This window comes from Mya arenaria, chromosome 11 (assembly GCF_026914265.1).
Source record: "Mya arenaria isolate MELC-2E11 chromosome 11, ASM2691426v1".
NCBI lineage: Eukaryota > Metazoa > Mollusca > Bivalvia > Myida > Myidae > Mya > Mya arenaria.
The window spans coordinates 55,840,929-55,856,389 of record NC_069132.1 but is presented as its reverse complement, the minus strand read 5'-3'; the positions used below and the strand labels follow the sequence as shown (position 1 = coordinate 55,856,389).

General features: G+C 35.1%; 1 protein-coding gene across 1 annotated transcript in view; it reads right to left on the bottom strand.

Annotated features, from left to right (window-relative positions):
* Positions 1–15,461, bottom strand: part of LOC128208062 (dynein axonemal heavy chain 6-like) — a 131,503-nt gene that overhangs the window by 99,163 nt on the left and 16,879 nt on the right. Inside the window, exons 15-23 of the mRNA XM_052911377.1 lie at positions 13,141–13,197; positions 9,801–9,865; positions 7,771–7,906; positions 7,064–7,286; positions 6,646–6,660; positions 3,798–3,842; positions 1,177–1,288; positions 712–809; positions 124–356 (exon numbers count right to left, since the gene is read on the bottom strand). Of these exons, the coding sequence (XP_052767337.1) occupies positions 124–356; positions 712–809; positions 1,177–1,288; positions 3,798–3,842; positions 6,646–6,660; positions 7,064–7,286; positions 7,771–7,906; positions 9,801–9,865; positions 13,141–13,197 (984 nt within the window). The remainder of the gene's footprint in view (positions 1–123; positions 357–711; positions 810–1,176; positions 1,289–3,797; positions 3,843–6,645; positions 6,661–7,063; positions 7,287–7,770; positions 7,907–9,800; positions 9,866–13,140; positions 13,198–15,461) is intronic.

Genomic DNA, 15,461 nt, shown 5'->3' with positions numbered 1-15,461 from the left:
TTCACACAGTTTATAAAACACATGCTTTCAAAATATGACACCAGGCTTATGGCATTACATTCAGGCTTATGTAGTCATTATGCAAGATGTTCTTTCTTCTGACATGCACATAATTATACTCACAGTGGCATGCTGCTTCACGAGGTCCATCTCCATCTTAATGTATGTGTTGATTTCCTCAAGGAGGCCCTGATATTCACGGTCATCAGAGAACATGAAGTCAAGGTCGGGCCAGGGAGGCACTAGCTCCTTCCTCTCCTCTTCCTCCTCCTCATCAAAGTTCAGCTTAAGGTCAAACATGGGCGGACTACAGAACACCGCTAGACGTGGCTCCCGTGTCATGGATACAAACTTGGCTGAAAAATATCAAATAATGTGATTTTTTTCATCTTTTTTTAGGGTAATAGATACCGGTTTGTATACAATCTGAGGATGACTATTTGTTCTACTGAGATATTGATTTTAGTATATACAACATTGAATAATGTACAAATAATTGATGTAATACATTTTTTTAACTTGTACTAGTTTGCCATATGCCATGTCATATAAAATTTTAATGTCATATTGTGTAACGCCATGTTCATGACATTGTTATTCTACTGTTTACCTGAACAAGCCTTAATTAAGACAAAACAATTAGTACAAACTTAATTTAGTTTTCTCTGTTTTAAAATAATAATGCATTACACTTGAAATAGTAGTACTCACCGATGGTTGCCTCGAACATGGAGATGACGTGCTTGATGCCCATCTTCACCTCGTACTCGTTGGGTGACAGATTCACACTCGTCTTCCCTGTTATACGTCTGCAATGTCGTTACATACAGCGGTTCATTCAAACACTTTTAAAATCTTTAGCTCTAGATCGAGAGATGAATATTCAGTTCATATCAATGCATTTTAGATTGAATGTGCAAACATCAGCAAGGTGGCATGAACTAGATCTTCATTTTATGCACTGCCTATAAACCTGTACCGATGTCCTTTTTAAGAACTATGAAAAAGTGCATCTGTCTGGGGCTACAGTCTATTTCCTCTTAGTCTAAACACAACAAGCAATTTCACTCGCCTAAGTTGCCAGCATGTTTGTCCTCCGAAAGTGACGGGACCGTACCTCCTTCCAAGAATCTCTCACTCACGTACAATTACGTACCATACAATGGTGTTACATACCTTTTCTCTTCAGGGTATGCAAGGTCATCCCCACTGGCATGTTCATCCTCCGAGTGTGACGTCCCCTCCCCCTCAGACTCTCCTCCACTATACTCACTCTCGTACTCGGACTCTGGGAACAAGAATACAGCAATTATAGAATTGTAAACAACAGTTAGACAAGGGCCTTAAATCATTGTCTGCAAATCCCAGTACATTATTCCATTCATACTCAATACCCAGTGAAGCAGGTAGTCATAGAGTACCAGGGAAATGTGATAAATTATCCTAAACATTTATTTTGTTATTTCCCATCAACAGTTATTTTCAAATAAATTTCTACTGCAACTTACTCAGAAATGGCACTGATTTTGTACATCAAATATAAAAGTGATAACCGTACTTAAAATCAATACATACACATGTATAGCAAACATAAATTATGAGTGATAAACATTTAACTACTTACTAAATAATGCAAAATGGAAAATATTAATTACTGATAACAAATTGTAACCATGTATTTAATAGCTGAAAATACACAAATATTAAATGACTGGTCAGTCCTAAAAGATTTACAGTGATCAACTATCGTTTCATAAGGTAGAAATAAAGTGTTTTCTGCACCTTTCCTTCAAATTTAACACGGTATCCTTCATAACAACCATTGTTTTCAATATTTTAATCATCCTTTTTGATAAATTAAAACAATTGTATTAATTGTGGTACTGCTTATTTGGGAGTAAGAGTGCATCTTTAAGCTCAGAAATGTCAATGATTTTGAAAATCAAACATTAAGCTCAGAAACATCACTGATTTTGTGCATCAATGATAAAGCTCAGAAAAGTCAATGATTTTGTGCATCAATAATAAAGCTCAGAAATGTCACTGAATTTGTGCATTAAACAAAAAGCTCAGAAATATCACTGATTTAGTGCATCAATGATTTAGCTCAGAAATGTCAATGATTTTGTGCATCAAACAAAAAGCTCAGAAATATCACTGATTTAGTGCATCAATGATTTAGCTCAGAAATGTCACTGATTTTGTGCATCAAACAAAAAGCTCAGAAATATCACTGATTTAGTGCATCAATGATTTAGCTCAGAAATCATTAATCTTGTGCATCAAACAAAAAGCTCAGAAATATCACTGATTTAGTGCATCAATGATTTAGCTCAGAAATGTCACTGATTTTGTGCATCAAACAAAAAGCTCAGAAATATCACTGATTTAGTGCATCAATGATTTAGCTCAGAAATGTCAATGATTTTGTGCATCAAATATTATGCTCAGAAATGGCATTGATTTTTTGCATCAAATATTTAGTGAATTAAGATATCATAATCAAAGCAGCAGATTTTCAAAATTAGTATCTTTGAAATTTTGCTATTTGTAGAACAATACGTTTACATTTGATTGGATTTGAATATTTTGAATAAGCATCAACATTCAAGGTATATGACTATAAAGTAAAGCAATCGAGTCAACACTTTTTTCATACACACATATCGTTATAATTTCACGAGGTTCTTTATTCACGGCTTCTTGATTCTGACCTATTTTGTTAGGCTTAAAAATAGTGACAAAGAATATTTAGTATTGGTAAACATTGGTATTTTCGGTAGCTTTTTATTTGGAATTCGTAAAAAAACATGAATATAAAACCCCCGTGAAATTAAGGCAATCTATAATAAATATGGTTGATTATATCTATACAAGATACATCTGTAAAATCTATTTAGCATGTGCAATAAAAGCAAAATACTACTACTGTAAAGGATTTTTCCTGACTGTTTTCCCCACATTTAAGTGACCACCCCCAGACCTCTACCACAAGCACATCCATATACCCAAGTCTTCCACATATCCCCAGCCTTCCATATACTCTTATAGTCCCAACCCCCAACTAATTTCCCAACATTGAAGTGGCCATCCCATCCCCTAACACAAGCACATCCACAGTCAAAGGTCTTCCATACACTCCTTAATCCAAACCCCCAACTGTTTTCCCAAAATTGAAATGACAACCCTAGTTCACTCACAGTCCTGGGTCTTCCATATACACCTCAATCCAAACCCAAACTATATTCCCTGCATTTAAGTGACCACCCTAGTCCTCTAACACAAGCACACTCACAGTCCAAGGTCTACCTTATACACCTTATGTCCAAACCCACTGACAATTTTCCCTGCATTGAAGTGACCACCTCTGTCCTCTAACACAAGTACATCCACACGCCCCACCCTCCTACATGCTCCTTAAATTGCAACCCCAACCATTTTCACCACAATGAAGTGGCACCTAGTCCCCTACCAGGAGTACATCAATAACACACACATACTCCTTATATACCACTCCCAACAGTTTTTCAGACATTTAAGTGACCACTCCTAGTCCCCTACCACACCATAAACTTACACAAGTAATTGCACAGATACATGTAAATGTAAATTCCATAACTATTATGGCGTAGACATTGTTACATGTATTTTCCCCAACCACTGTAGTGTAAATCTTATTACATGATCATGTATATTCCATAACCATTATGGCGTCCACTTTGATATGCCACCCCTTCCCCCACACAGATTGACCAGACCCAGGCCCCTCCCACACCACACACAGAGTGGGACCTTACCACTGTGACAGTTGGCGTCAGTTTCACCATCAACGGAATCTACATCTGCAAACATCCAATCAATGTTCAAACTTCTCTTATAATCCGGATGACATTCACAGACATGTTGTTAACAGTATAGTGTTGATGATGTGATTCTTGCTGAATATCATATAAGTATTCTTTTTATTTAATTAAAATGATCGGATATATCTATTGTTTTCAATCATTTTCAGTACTACATTTCTGCAATGCATGTAGCAATGGAAATGGCATTGCTTTGTGTATCAGCAGATATTCGTTACCGGAAAAAGCAAGTGATAAAAAGAATCTGACACTTTTCATCACATATAATACATAATTTTATTAAACTTGTCCAAAGCCATATTTCACATATTACCACATATTTACTGAACTCGTTTAATAAAATTGTGTATTATATGACGACTCGTTACAGATCCCGTATGTCTCACAATGAATCTAATTATACAATTTTAGATAAAATTTCATTTTGGTAGCGATTGTTAAGTGGTAAGCTTATCAGACATTTAAATGAACAGTCCCAGTATCAATCCTCGCTTGGAGCTTGCTAGATGATTGGTAATGATTGTCATCTTAGGCTGGTAAATCTCATCACATGAAAAACACTGTATCTGATTTTAAAACTGCAATATGTGTGTTGCTATAACTGTTAAAACCTCAATTTGATACTGAGTATTGTAAATATTTGATTATAATACATAAAACTAATCTGCTCACAATTTTAACTACAGCATGCAAATTAAAATGAATTGATCAAATACTAGCTACATTAATCATCTATCCAATGCTGACTTTAACTAATTCTGTTGCATTCTTATTTAGAAATGTGTCCAGTGGACAACAGTGTCACCTGCTAGATGGATCTTACTGGATGATTATTAGCGATGTTGCTAAAGACGACGTGTAAATGTACTTATAAGTGACATTTAAAAGTGTAAAAATTGCAATAAGGTTTAAAAGTTGTCTGTTTAATGTCACTTCTGTTCCTATTAACCATTGTATATAAGGGAAGTAAATCTTGTATGCTTAAAATAGTTAATGACTCTCCAGTTGGAGATTAGTTTCTGTTGTCTATGTGTTGTGAATAAACAATAAAAAGTGTATCTGAGTTAACAACTTCAACCTGGTACATGGTGGCTTGCTGATACTCATATAGATTACTCCTCTTGCATGCTCGTACAAGTCATTCTTAACTTATACATTATACTGATAACTGTATGACATGGTACACATGTCTTTTAATAATATAATCACCATTTGGTCATAGCCGAGTAATATAATATCTCTCAATGGTAAGGTCCTTCAATGTTGGTAATCAAGGACCATAACTGACTTCAACAATCGGCTGGTAGTCAAGATTGTTAAAAAGTTTGGTAATTATTGGGCAAGAAATGCTGATTTTAGAGAGTGGACAAGCTCGTACTAATGCGGACAAACAACCACTGCGCTAACAACAATGATGACGCTGTCATTAATTCAATCAAATGACGCCCGATATCAATTCTAACAGATGACATGACTGACAACACTGGACAACATTATCCCTATGTCTCTGCCATGCTATGCAGGCGACATAAAAGTAAATGATCTGTTAAAATCTAATGTACTAGTAATAAAATAAAATGATCTTTTACTACATATTCAAAGGGAAGTATTGTTAGGTGCATTTTCTAATACTTACCATTAGGTATAAACTTTTCTGATATATTCAGACAATATATATATTCTAATTACAGTCTTGCATGCAAAATGTACAGAAAAAATAGTTATGTCTGATCATGGCACTCGATCATTAACTGGCTTTAACAATGAAGGGCTTCATTATAATTAACGTTATACATATATGTAATAATTATTACTAACATAAATGACCTCTTTGTTGTAAACGAGTGATAGTCTAATAATACATGTAAGAACTCTATGCACAACATTTATCTATCATGGATATACTGGAAAGGTTACATCAAGTATAATATAATATAATCATTCTTTTAACAACATGAAAACTCTATGCCCTAGCTAGACAATATAAAAGGTTATTGTTTAAGAATACATAATACCCAATGTCTGAATACAGTCGTTATAATATTACTCTGATATGGAGCATATACTTACTGGAGAAATAATTATGTGTAGCTATAATGTATAATATGCAAAAAGAAGAACAAATCTTGTGTGAAAACACTCTTTCATCATAGAATCCACAACAATGTGCAAACATTATCAATTTCTTCACCATATTGTAGTAGAAAAACAAACAAGAGTGCTGCTGAGCGATTGCCAAGACTCGGTTGGTATTCAATATTGGTCTTAATTGGATCTAAGAACAATGTAGCTAATGGGATCATGTGATATAAATAACGGACCTATACAGTGAATGAAGTCAATGATGGTATGCCCATTAGATTGACTTAAGGTTGCATATTGAATACCACCCCTGGTCTGTTGTTCTTTACAGTCAAACAAGGGGTATAACTCAACAATTATTAAAAGGCAGAGTTATGGTCCATGTTTTACATACAAACAAAGTTTCATTTGAATATCTTGTCTTGTTTTTGAATAATGACCAAGGTTAAATGCTTGCGCTATGACGTTGATGACGATAAATGCCAAGGCTATGAAAATACTTTTTTTTTCTTCAAAAAACGGACATGCTTAAAATGTGTGAATGGAACCTAATCTCATTGCCATTGTTTCACACTCAGACAAAAATATCAAAAATGTGTATCAAAAATTTCTCAAATTCTTACTCATTTAAACCATATATTTTATGACATGTTTAAGTTGACTTAAAACTATCATCCCATGCAGTGCATGCAATACCTACCTAGAATGTGGTATTCTGGCATACAGGAGAAAACAAAACAATAGTTACATGTACCATGGGAACAGTTAAATATATTAAAATAGGTTCTAGAGATGTAGTTTTCATAGTTGCACAATTCTTAATGCAGAAGGTGAACTTCAACTATGAATCAAACAAATCTAGATGGTACACTACTGGGCACAAATTTATACTACAAAGTTACCAAATTATTATGTGATTAATAATATAAAAGAATCATGACATGATAGAAAGGTATGTATAAAATAATACTTTTACTTCCTACAGAATATGCTGCTAACAAATTGTCTACAAATTATCAATTACATGGCTGTACAAAGAATTTTATGATAATTCTTACTACATATTCTATAGCTAAACAACTAAATGTGAACAAACTTTAAAATCAAAATTGCCATACCTGACTGATCCTGCTCAAATTTGACCGACTTCTTGTGTGAATGACCATCAAGGAGCTTGTGTTTCAGTAACGGCGACTGTGAGGCAGCTGTCTTCAAGAAGTCAGCGTTGTTGTTGGTTTGGGTGGGGCGTGCAGCATGAGGTACAGACAGCACCAGCTGCAGGCTAAATACGGGGGCAGAGAACTCCTCCACGACGTCTGCCTGTCGAATTTCCTCCAGCACCTGGGAACAATAAAACATGAGCAGCTTCGGATTCATTCGTTCCTACACAATTATTGTCTGAAATACTGTATGACCAACCATTAAATACCGAGGTTTGAAGGCACCGGTCACCATGCACATTTCACAGCAGCATAGAGCGCATTCTGATCTAATATGAACTAAATGCTAGCAACTTGAAGTAATACAAGTTCAAGGTATTTAAACAATTAACCTTATAGTCCCTATCAATCTTCCAAAAATAGGTGCCACATTAGGTTGGCTTACCTATTTCATAGAATATTGGGTAATATAGCAACCCAAAAAGGTAAGAATATGGTACATATTAGATAAAGAAAGATGAATTTAACCGCTTTTGTTTTATTTTTGTTTAAGTCATTTTTTCTAAAAATCCTAAAGAGTACAACATACTCATATCATATGATTAGGATAACGTTGGCATAGAGAAAAGGTGTTATAGATGGGAAATATTATAATCTAGTCTTACCTCATCAACATCTGGCGGTCCCTCATAGATCTCGTGCATTTCAAAGTCAAACTTGGGTATAACGTATCCTGATGCAGTGACTGCCTGTGTGGTGCGCGGCCCCCTAAATGACCCAGAACTCGCTCTGGACAGGGGCCTGCAATGTAAATGAGACATTACATGTTAAAACAGTCATAAATAGAACTTCCAAAATTGTAAGGATGAGAAATTCTTTTGGAAGCACAAATACATCTTATACAAATATTCAAGTATCTACCAGGTAAGTTTGATTGAAATTGTTAAGAAATAGAAACTGCTCCTATCAGACATATGCTTTTCTAAAAATATATAGTATCAAGAAGCAAGGTGAAATAGAGGTTAACAAAAAAGGGCCAATAAACACTTCAATCATTAGATCTTGTGCTACAATAAAATTAGTCACAAGAGCGCTATGGAGCGAGGTCATCTGATGTTCTTTCCATACAAACAAGGGTCATAACCATAATTAAACCAAGAGTTATGGGCCTTGCTGAACATGTGCGTATCATCTCTGGTAACATGAATAACAAGTCTCATTTCAGTTATGGCCAACATAAAAGCTGCCAAATATGCCGACAACGAGACCAAGGTTTCCAAACAAGAGGGCCATTATGGCCCTAAATCGCTCACCGTTAGTAAAAGAGTTTAACCTTTGTTATCAATATAGCTTGATATTTGTTCTCAGAGAATACTGAAAAGCATACTGGTCAAACATGTTGCCTGGATAATCACTGACAGGACTTGTCACAGTTGCCTGCATACTGACAGGACTTTGTTCAGTTGCCTGTGAACTGACAGGACTTGATAATTGACTGCACACTGACAGGACTTTTTTCAGTTGCCTGCACACTGACAGGACTTCATTCAATTGTCTGCACACTGACAAAACTATGTTAAATTGCTTGCACACTAAAAGAACTTTTAGTATAGATACACAAACAACAAACAGTGTACCATCTGATGAAATCAATAAACTGCCTTAAGCTCTAAAAATCAAATATCAGAACACATTATTTTTTCTTTACGAGTATATAAGGCTTATTCACTATCCACACAGAAGATAACATTGTAGCTTAGAATAATCTATATGAAGTTTACAATAATCTACATGAAGTTCAATGGAAAAGTCTGATTATTAAATTTATCATTAAGTAAAAATGAAATTTCTTCTAACGAATAAAGTGTAAAATAATTGTTTGAATCTATGAACCTAAAAAAAGAACAATAATTACCTTAAAAGTGACTATTTTGAAGATTTAATACAATTTAAAATCTATTCCCTTGTTTCTAAAAATAGAAAGTAGTGGAATCTCCAACAAAAAGGGAGACCATATAGCAAGACTTGCTGCCATCGCTTCAAGAGTAAACTTTACATAACTATCAGATTTTAACGAAATGTATTTATAATGAACTTGTAACCCACTGGGTGAGGCCAATTTTTCTCCAGGGGCATAATTTGAATAAACATGGTAGATAACCAAAAGACAATGTTACACACCAAATATTTAAGCACTAGGCCTTATAGTATTTGCCAAAAAAAGTTTTGTAATTTTTCCTTTAGGTTGCCATGGCAACCAGAGTTCTGCACAGAATTCATTTCGTTGAACAATTTTGAAAAAAACACCAACCAAGGATCATTCCTATGAAAAAAGCACCAACCAAGGATCATTCATATGAAGTTCCATTAAAATTGTCCAAGGGGTTTAAGAGAAGATGATGATTATAACCAATTGTTGACATTTTCCTTTAGGTTGCCATGGCAACCAGAGTTCTGCATGAAACTCATTTTTTTAACAATTTTGAAAAGCACCAACCAAGGATAATTCCTATGAAGTTTCATCAAAATTGTCCAAGCGGTTTAGGAGAAGATGATGATTAAAACCAATTGTTGATGCCAAACGACAGACGACAGACGACGGACATAGACCGATCACAATAACACACCTTGAGCACTTTGTGCTCAGGTGAGCTAAAAACAGATGAGCTGAAAACAATCCTATACTGATACTAACCTTGACCTTATTGTAGTTCCTGTTGTCATGGAACTTTCTGAGTCGGCTAATGATTCCAAATCATCCTGTGGGGGAGGAGTTATATATGTTAAATGTGAACTATAATTACTGAATGAATTTGTAAAGGAGGTGAAGTCTGTGCCGAGGGAATGAATGAAAAATTAATAATTTACAATCATTAAAAATGAAAACATGTTTTCAGCAACAAAATGAAATTAAGCAACATAATAGCTGTTAAAGTTTTATAAGTAAAGACATAAACTTAGTTTTAAGCATCATTAAAAGCTCAAAAACGATTGTTTCAAAACAAATTAATTCATATTTCAGTTAACAAAGTAGCAACTAAGTATATGTTAGTTCATCTTCATTAACACAAAGTTAGAAAGTGACTGAATACAAAAAGCTAAGTGTTTAATATAAATAGCAAGAAAGGATGTTAAAACTATATGATCTACCACGGCCATATAAATGGTCTATGATATGATTTATGATACAATATATTCTGTAATCTGACTGATGTACACAATCTTCCTTGCTTGAGGGAAGATCTGATGACCACCCATTGAAATTTATAATTAAGGATTGATTCTTATTTTTCGTGTATTAATGCAGTATGAACGCTCAGCTAGCGCTTCTTGGAAAATTTGCAAAATTGATGAATACATGAACATTTAGAATCAATCCTAATAATTACATTTCATCCTTTTCATTACTTTATTCTGTGTTAATGATGATTGAGAACTTTATGTAACTATCTCAGCTAATAACATTACAACTGATGTTCGGCTTAACATTCAAGTTGGTGTCACATTGTATATTTTGTCCAGATTCAGCTACTTCAACTTTTAACAAGGAACAAGGTGCTAAACATTCCGTTAACCCCACACAAGTAACATGTGTGTGGGATAATTGATTGAATAAAGCTTCTTCTTAATGGCTTTTGTTAGAAATGAAATTGATGACAGAGGTTTTTGGTTTGGTTGAGAACCTATGAAGTAATATTCTCTACTCACCGCAATCAGGAGTACTACTGACTGAGCTATTCAGAATTAAACACAAATCAGTGTTGAATACTTTGCTTAAATTTTATAGCTAAATCTCTGAAATTATTATCGAGAGGAGGGTACTCGACAATGAAAAGGAATAGCTACTTCATACTTGGCGTTACTAAAACATGCCTGGAATTTGCATGGGCATGACCATACAATTCCTTATACTATAACATTAACCCTAATTGAAGACTAAAATTTGGAATCCTAGCTGAGGCCTCTGATTGGTTGATGGAAAGGTTGTCAGAAAGTGACTTTCAATGGGTAGTCCTCAGATCCTCATGCAGAGCATTATAACATTGAAGATATGAATTTAATCAGATGGTTTGCCTGTGAATTGCAAGTTTGGTTAATTCGCAAATGGTAAAACTTTTATTTCAATGAAATTCAAAATAACATTTAAAATCCTAAATTAAACTGAAGGTCCATCTATATATCAGATGATAAGATTTATGTACCTAGGATGTTCAAAACACAGTCCAGTTTACAGATCAATACCCTCTTAAAACATGTTCACAGCTAAATTTGTTTTACAATGTTTTAAAGGGACTCATTCATGTTTTATAGGGTCACACATTTAATCCTTCAATGATAAAATATCATCATAATTCAAATTCAAGCTAGGGTGTTAAAGCTGCACTCTGACACATTTGCTGTTTTGAAAACTTTGTTATTTTTTGTCTTGGAATGAGCCGACTTTTGCGTAAATATCAGCAAACCATTGATACAAGACAGCTGAAAAAAAAGATCAGATCACAGATTTTCATATTTCCATTCGAAAATTAAAGTTTTATGGCTTAAAGTGTTAAGGTAAAAAGCATAAAACATAACAAATTTTACTTAAAAATGAAAATCTGTGATCTGATTTTTTGTCAGCCATCTTAAATCACTCATTCCAAGACAAAAAAAAACAAGCATTTTCAGTGAAAAGATATCCCCCGCCAATGATGGCTTCTTTGTGCTTGATGGCTTGTTTGTGCTTGAAGGTTAAAAATAATCTCAGAAAGAATAAGATAAGCACATTGGTTTTACTGAGAAACGGCTGCAAACAATGATTTTTTAATAAATCAAGGGCAATAACTCTAAGGAAAATTGAATAATCCAAAAGAAAAATAGACAGGCATCATCACAGTATGTTGGTTCTTATTTATTCCAAGTGTCATGAAATTCTACCAGCTAGTTGCATAGAAAAGGCTGCAAACATGGATCTTTAAATAAATCAAGGGCAAATAACTCATATAGAAATTACACAATCCAAAATATAAATAAACAGGCATCATCGCAGTATGTTGGTTCATATTTATTTCAAGTTTCAAGAATTTCTACCAACTAGTTACTGAGAAATGGCTGTAAATGAGAGTTTTTCAAAAAATCAAGGGCAATAACTCCAAGTACAATTGACCAATTCAAAAAAAAAATGAACAGGCATCATCCCAGTATAGTAAATCATATTTATTTTAAGTTTCATGAAATTCTGCCAGCTAGTGACTGAGAAATGGCTGTGAATGTGCATTTTTCAAAAAATCAAGGGCAATAACTCCAAGGACAATTGACCAATCAATTTTTTTTTTGGACGGGCATCATTCCAGTATAGTGGTTCATATTTATTTTAAGTTTCATGAAATTATACCGGCTAGTTACTGAGAAAACGCTGGTGACGGACGGACGAAAGGAAGGACGGACGGAAGGAAAGACGGACGGACGGAAGGACGGACGGACGGACGGACAACGCCATTTCAATATCCCCCTCCCTATTTCATAGGCGGGGGATAAAAAGTCAAAACTTTAAATCTGTGAGAGTGCAGCTATAATAATTATTTAAAAATAATATATGACAGAAAATGTTCTATTTTGCCAAAAGCATTAGTTACACTATTGAAAAATTGAATAATTTAAGGCTTGGATTTAAAGATAAATAGTTCAAATGAGTACCTGCCATTTGGTGTTTGTTCATTTAAGTATAAGTGAAATCACTCAGTTTGAACAATGTTTAAAAAAACATGTTGCCAACATACAATCTGTGAGTACCTTTAAAACTATGTCGACTGCATCCTCGGCACCCCATCAAATTACACCAGATATCATATAGGTTATAAATACTCTGGGGTACCGAGCATGTGTTGACTGATACTGCTTCTAATTTCACACAGCAAATATTCTCAGCATATAAGTTTAGAGCTATATACTGCAAACAAAACGCAAATGAATTACATGTTTACATATCACAACTACTGGCCAACAGTTCTATATAATGTCAACAAGAATATCATAAGGCACATCAATCACTGTACATTTCCCATTTTCTTTGCTTTCGCGTATTCCTTCCTAGACTCAAGAATAAGCTGACGCTGTAAAACAACAACATTAACAACAAATAATAAAATGCCAATTAACACATCGCTGGTTGTCCTTCAAACATTCTATTGACCAATAAAGAGATGATATTTCATCAGTAAATAAAAGTGCATGGTTGAAAAGTCCAACCATCTCAAACAAACAACCTCGGACAAGTGACCAGATTTCTTTCAGTTAAAATATGCAGGTAACTGGTAAAAGACTTAGGGTCAAAGGTAATCATGATTAAAACACCTTCAGTTTTGATTTGTTTACAGTAAATAATTCAATCATGACAAAACTGCACCCATCACAATTTTAATGTGAAGTGAAACATCTCTGACCTTTAAATTTTAAGGATGATAGTCATGATTATAGAACTATGTTAATCATCATTAATTTCATATGAAAGGGCATGCATGCATTTGTTAGAAAATCTATTTCTAAGTCTGGATACGTGTGTTGGGACAGTGAATATATAGAAATTGTTCGGCTCAACGTGGTAATCAACTACAATAAACTCCTCAAGACTTTCTAAATTTGTTCTTTCAGTCCAGAGTCAATAAACTGCAGACTGTTTTAAATATTGGAGGGTCCTTTCTTTTTCTTTCATTCTTTAATATTGGCCAAATTTGTAATTTTTAAAATTTGTGATGCCATTACTGAACGATTAGCAAATATCAATATGGTAGATTTTAAATTTGAAATGTGATCAACCCAAGAAAGATTGCTAATATAAAGCTTCCACATATTAAGCCAATCTACAGAATAATGAGTTTATTGAAGTCATTACTTAACTTGAAATTGTACAGTACATTACATAGTGAAAGTTAGGAAGGCTTGACTGGTTATTGAAATTATACAAGGGATTTGGGCTGGTGTGGAAACCAGTCTGGTTTACTACCTCATCTTGTAGATGTTTGTTTTTGCTTTTCATCCACCTCATATACTACAACACAGCAGTTTGTTATAACAGCAATCTCCTACGCAATTATCTCCCTTGACTAGCAGAAATGATCTTAGACACAATAGCTGAATTTTAGCATTACACTTTTGAAGAAACTAGAGATTGCTTTTTTGAAAAAGCGCATGTCTCCCCCATTGTGTGGTCGTAGGTGAGAAATAATCAATGATGGACATGAAATTGATCAACCTCCCTACCAAGTTTGGTGAACCTAGGTCAAACCATTCTCAAGATATTGAGCGGAAATGTTTTTTACATTGGGGGTCGCCGCGACCTTGACCTTTGACCTAGTGACCCCAAAAACAATAGGGATCTTCTACACCTCATGACCAACCTCCCTACCAAGTTTGGTGAACCTAGGTCAAACCGTTCTCAAGATTTTGAGCAGAAATGTTTTTTATATTGGGGGTCGCCGCGACCTTGACCTTTGACCTAGTGACCCCAAAAACAATAGGGATCCTCTACACCTCACGACCAACCTCCCTACCAAGTTTGGTGATCCTAGGTCAAACCATTCTCAAGATATTGAGCGGAAATGTTTTTTACATTGGGGGTCGCCGCGACCTTGACCTTTGACCTAGTGACCCCAAAAACAATAGGGATCTTCTACACCTCATGACCAACCTCCCTACCAAGTTTGGTGAACCTAGGTCAAACCGTTCTCAAGATTTTGAGCAGAAATGTTTTTTATATTGGGGGTCGCCGCGACCTTGACCTTTGACCTAGTGACCCCAAAAACAATAGGGATCCTCTACACCTCACGACCAACCTCCCTACCAAGTTTGGTGATCCTAGGTCAAACCATTCTCAAGATATTGAGCGGAAATGTTTTTTACATTGGGGGTCGCCGCGACCTTGACCTTTGACCTAGTGACCCCAAAAACAATAGGGATCTTCTACACCTCATGACCAACCTCCCTACCAAGTTTGGTGAACCTAGGTCAAACCGTTCTCAAGATTTTGAGCAGAAATGTTTTTTATATTGGGGGTCGCCGCGACCTTGACCTTTGACCTAATGACCCCAAAAACAATAGGGATCCTCTACACCTCACGACCAACCTCCCTACCAAGTTTGGTGATCCTAGGTCATGCGGTTTTCCAGTTATCGATCGGAAACGAAGTGTGACGTACGGACGGACTGACGGACTGACGGACTACCGGACTACCGGACTGACGGACTACCGGACTGACGGACAGGGCAAAAACAATATGTCTCCCCCAGAGAGGGGGAGACATAATTTATTTTATTTTTCAACTGTTTTGTTTTAAGTCTTTAAATCATATGAATGTTTTCTATCTGAATGTTAAAACATT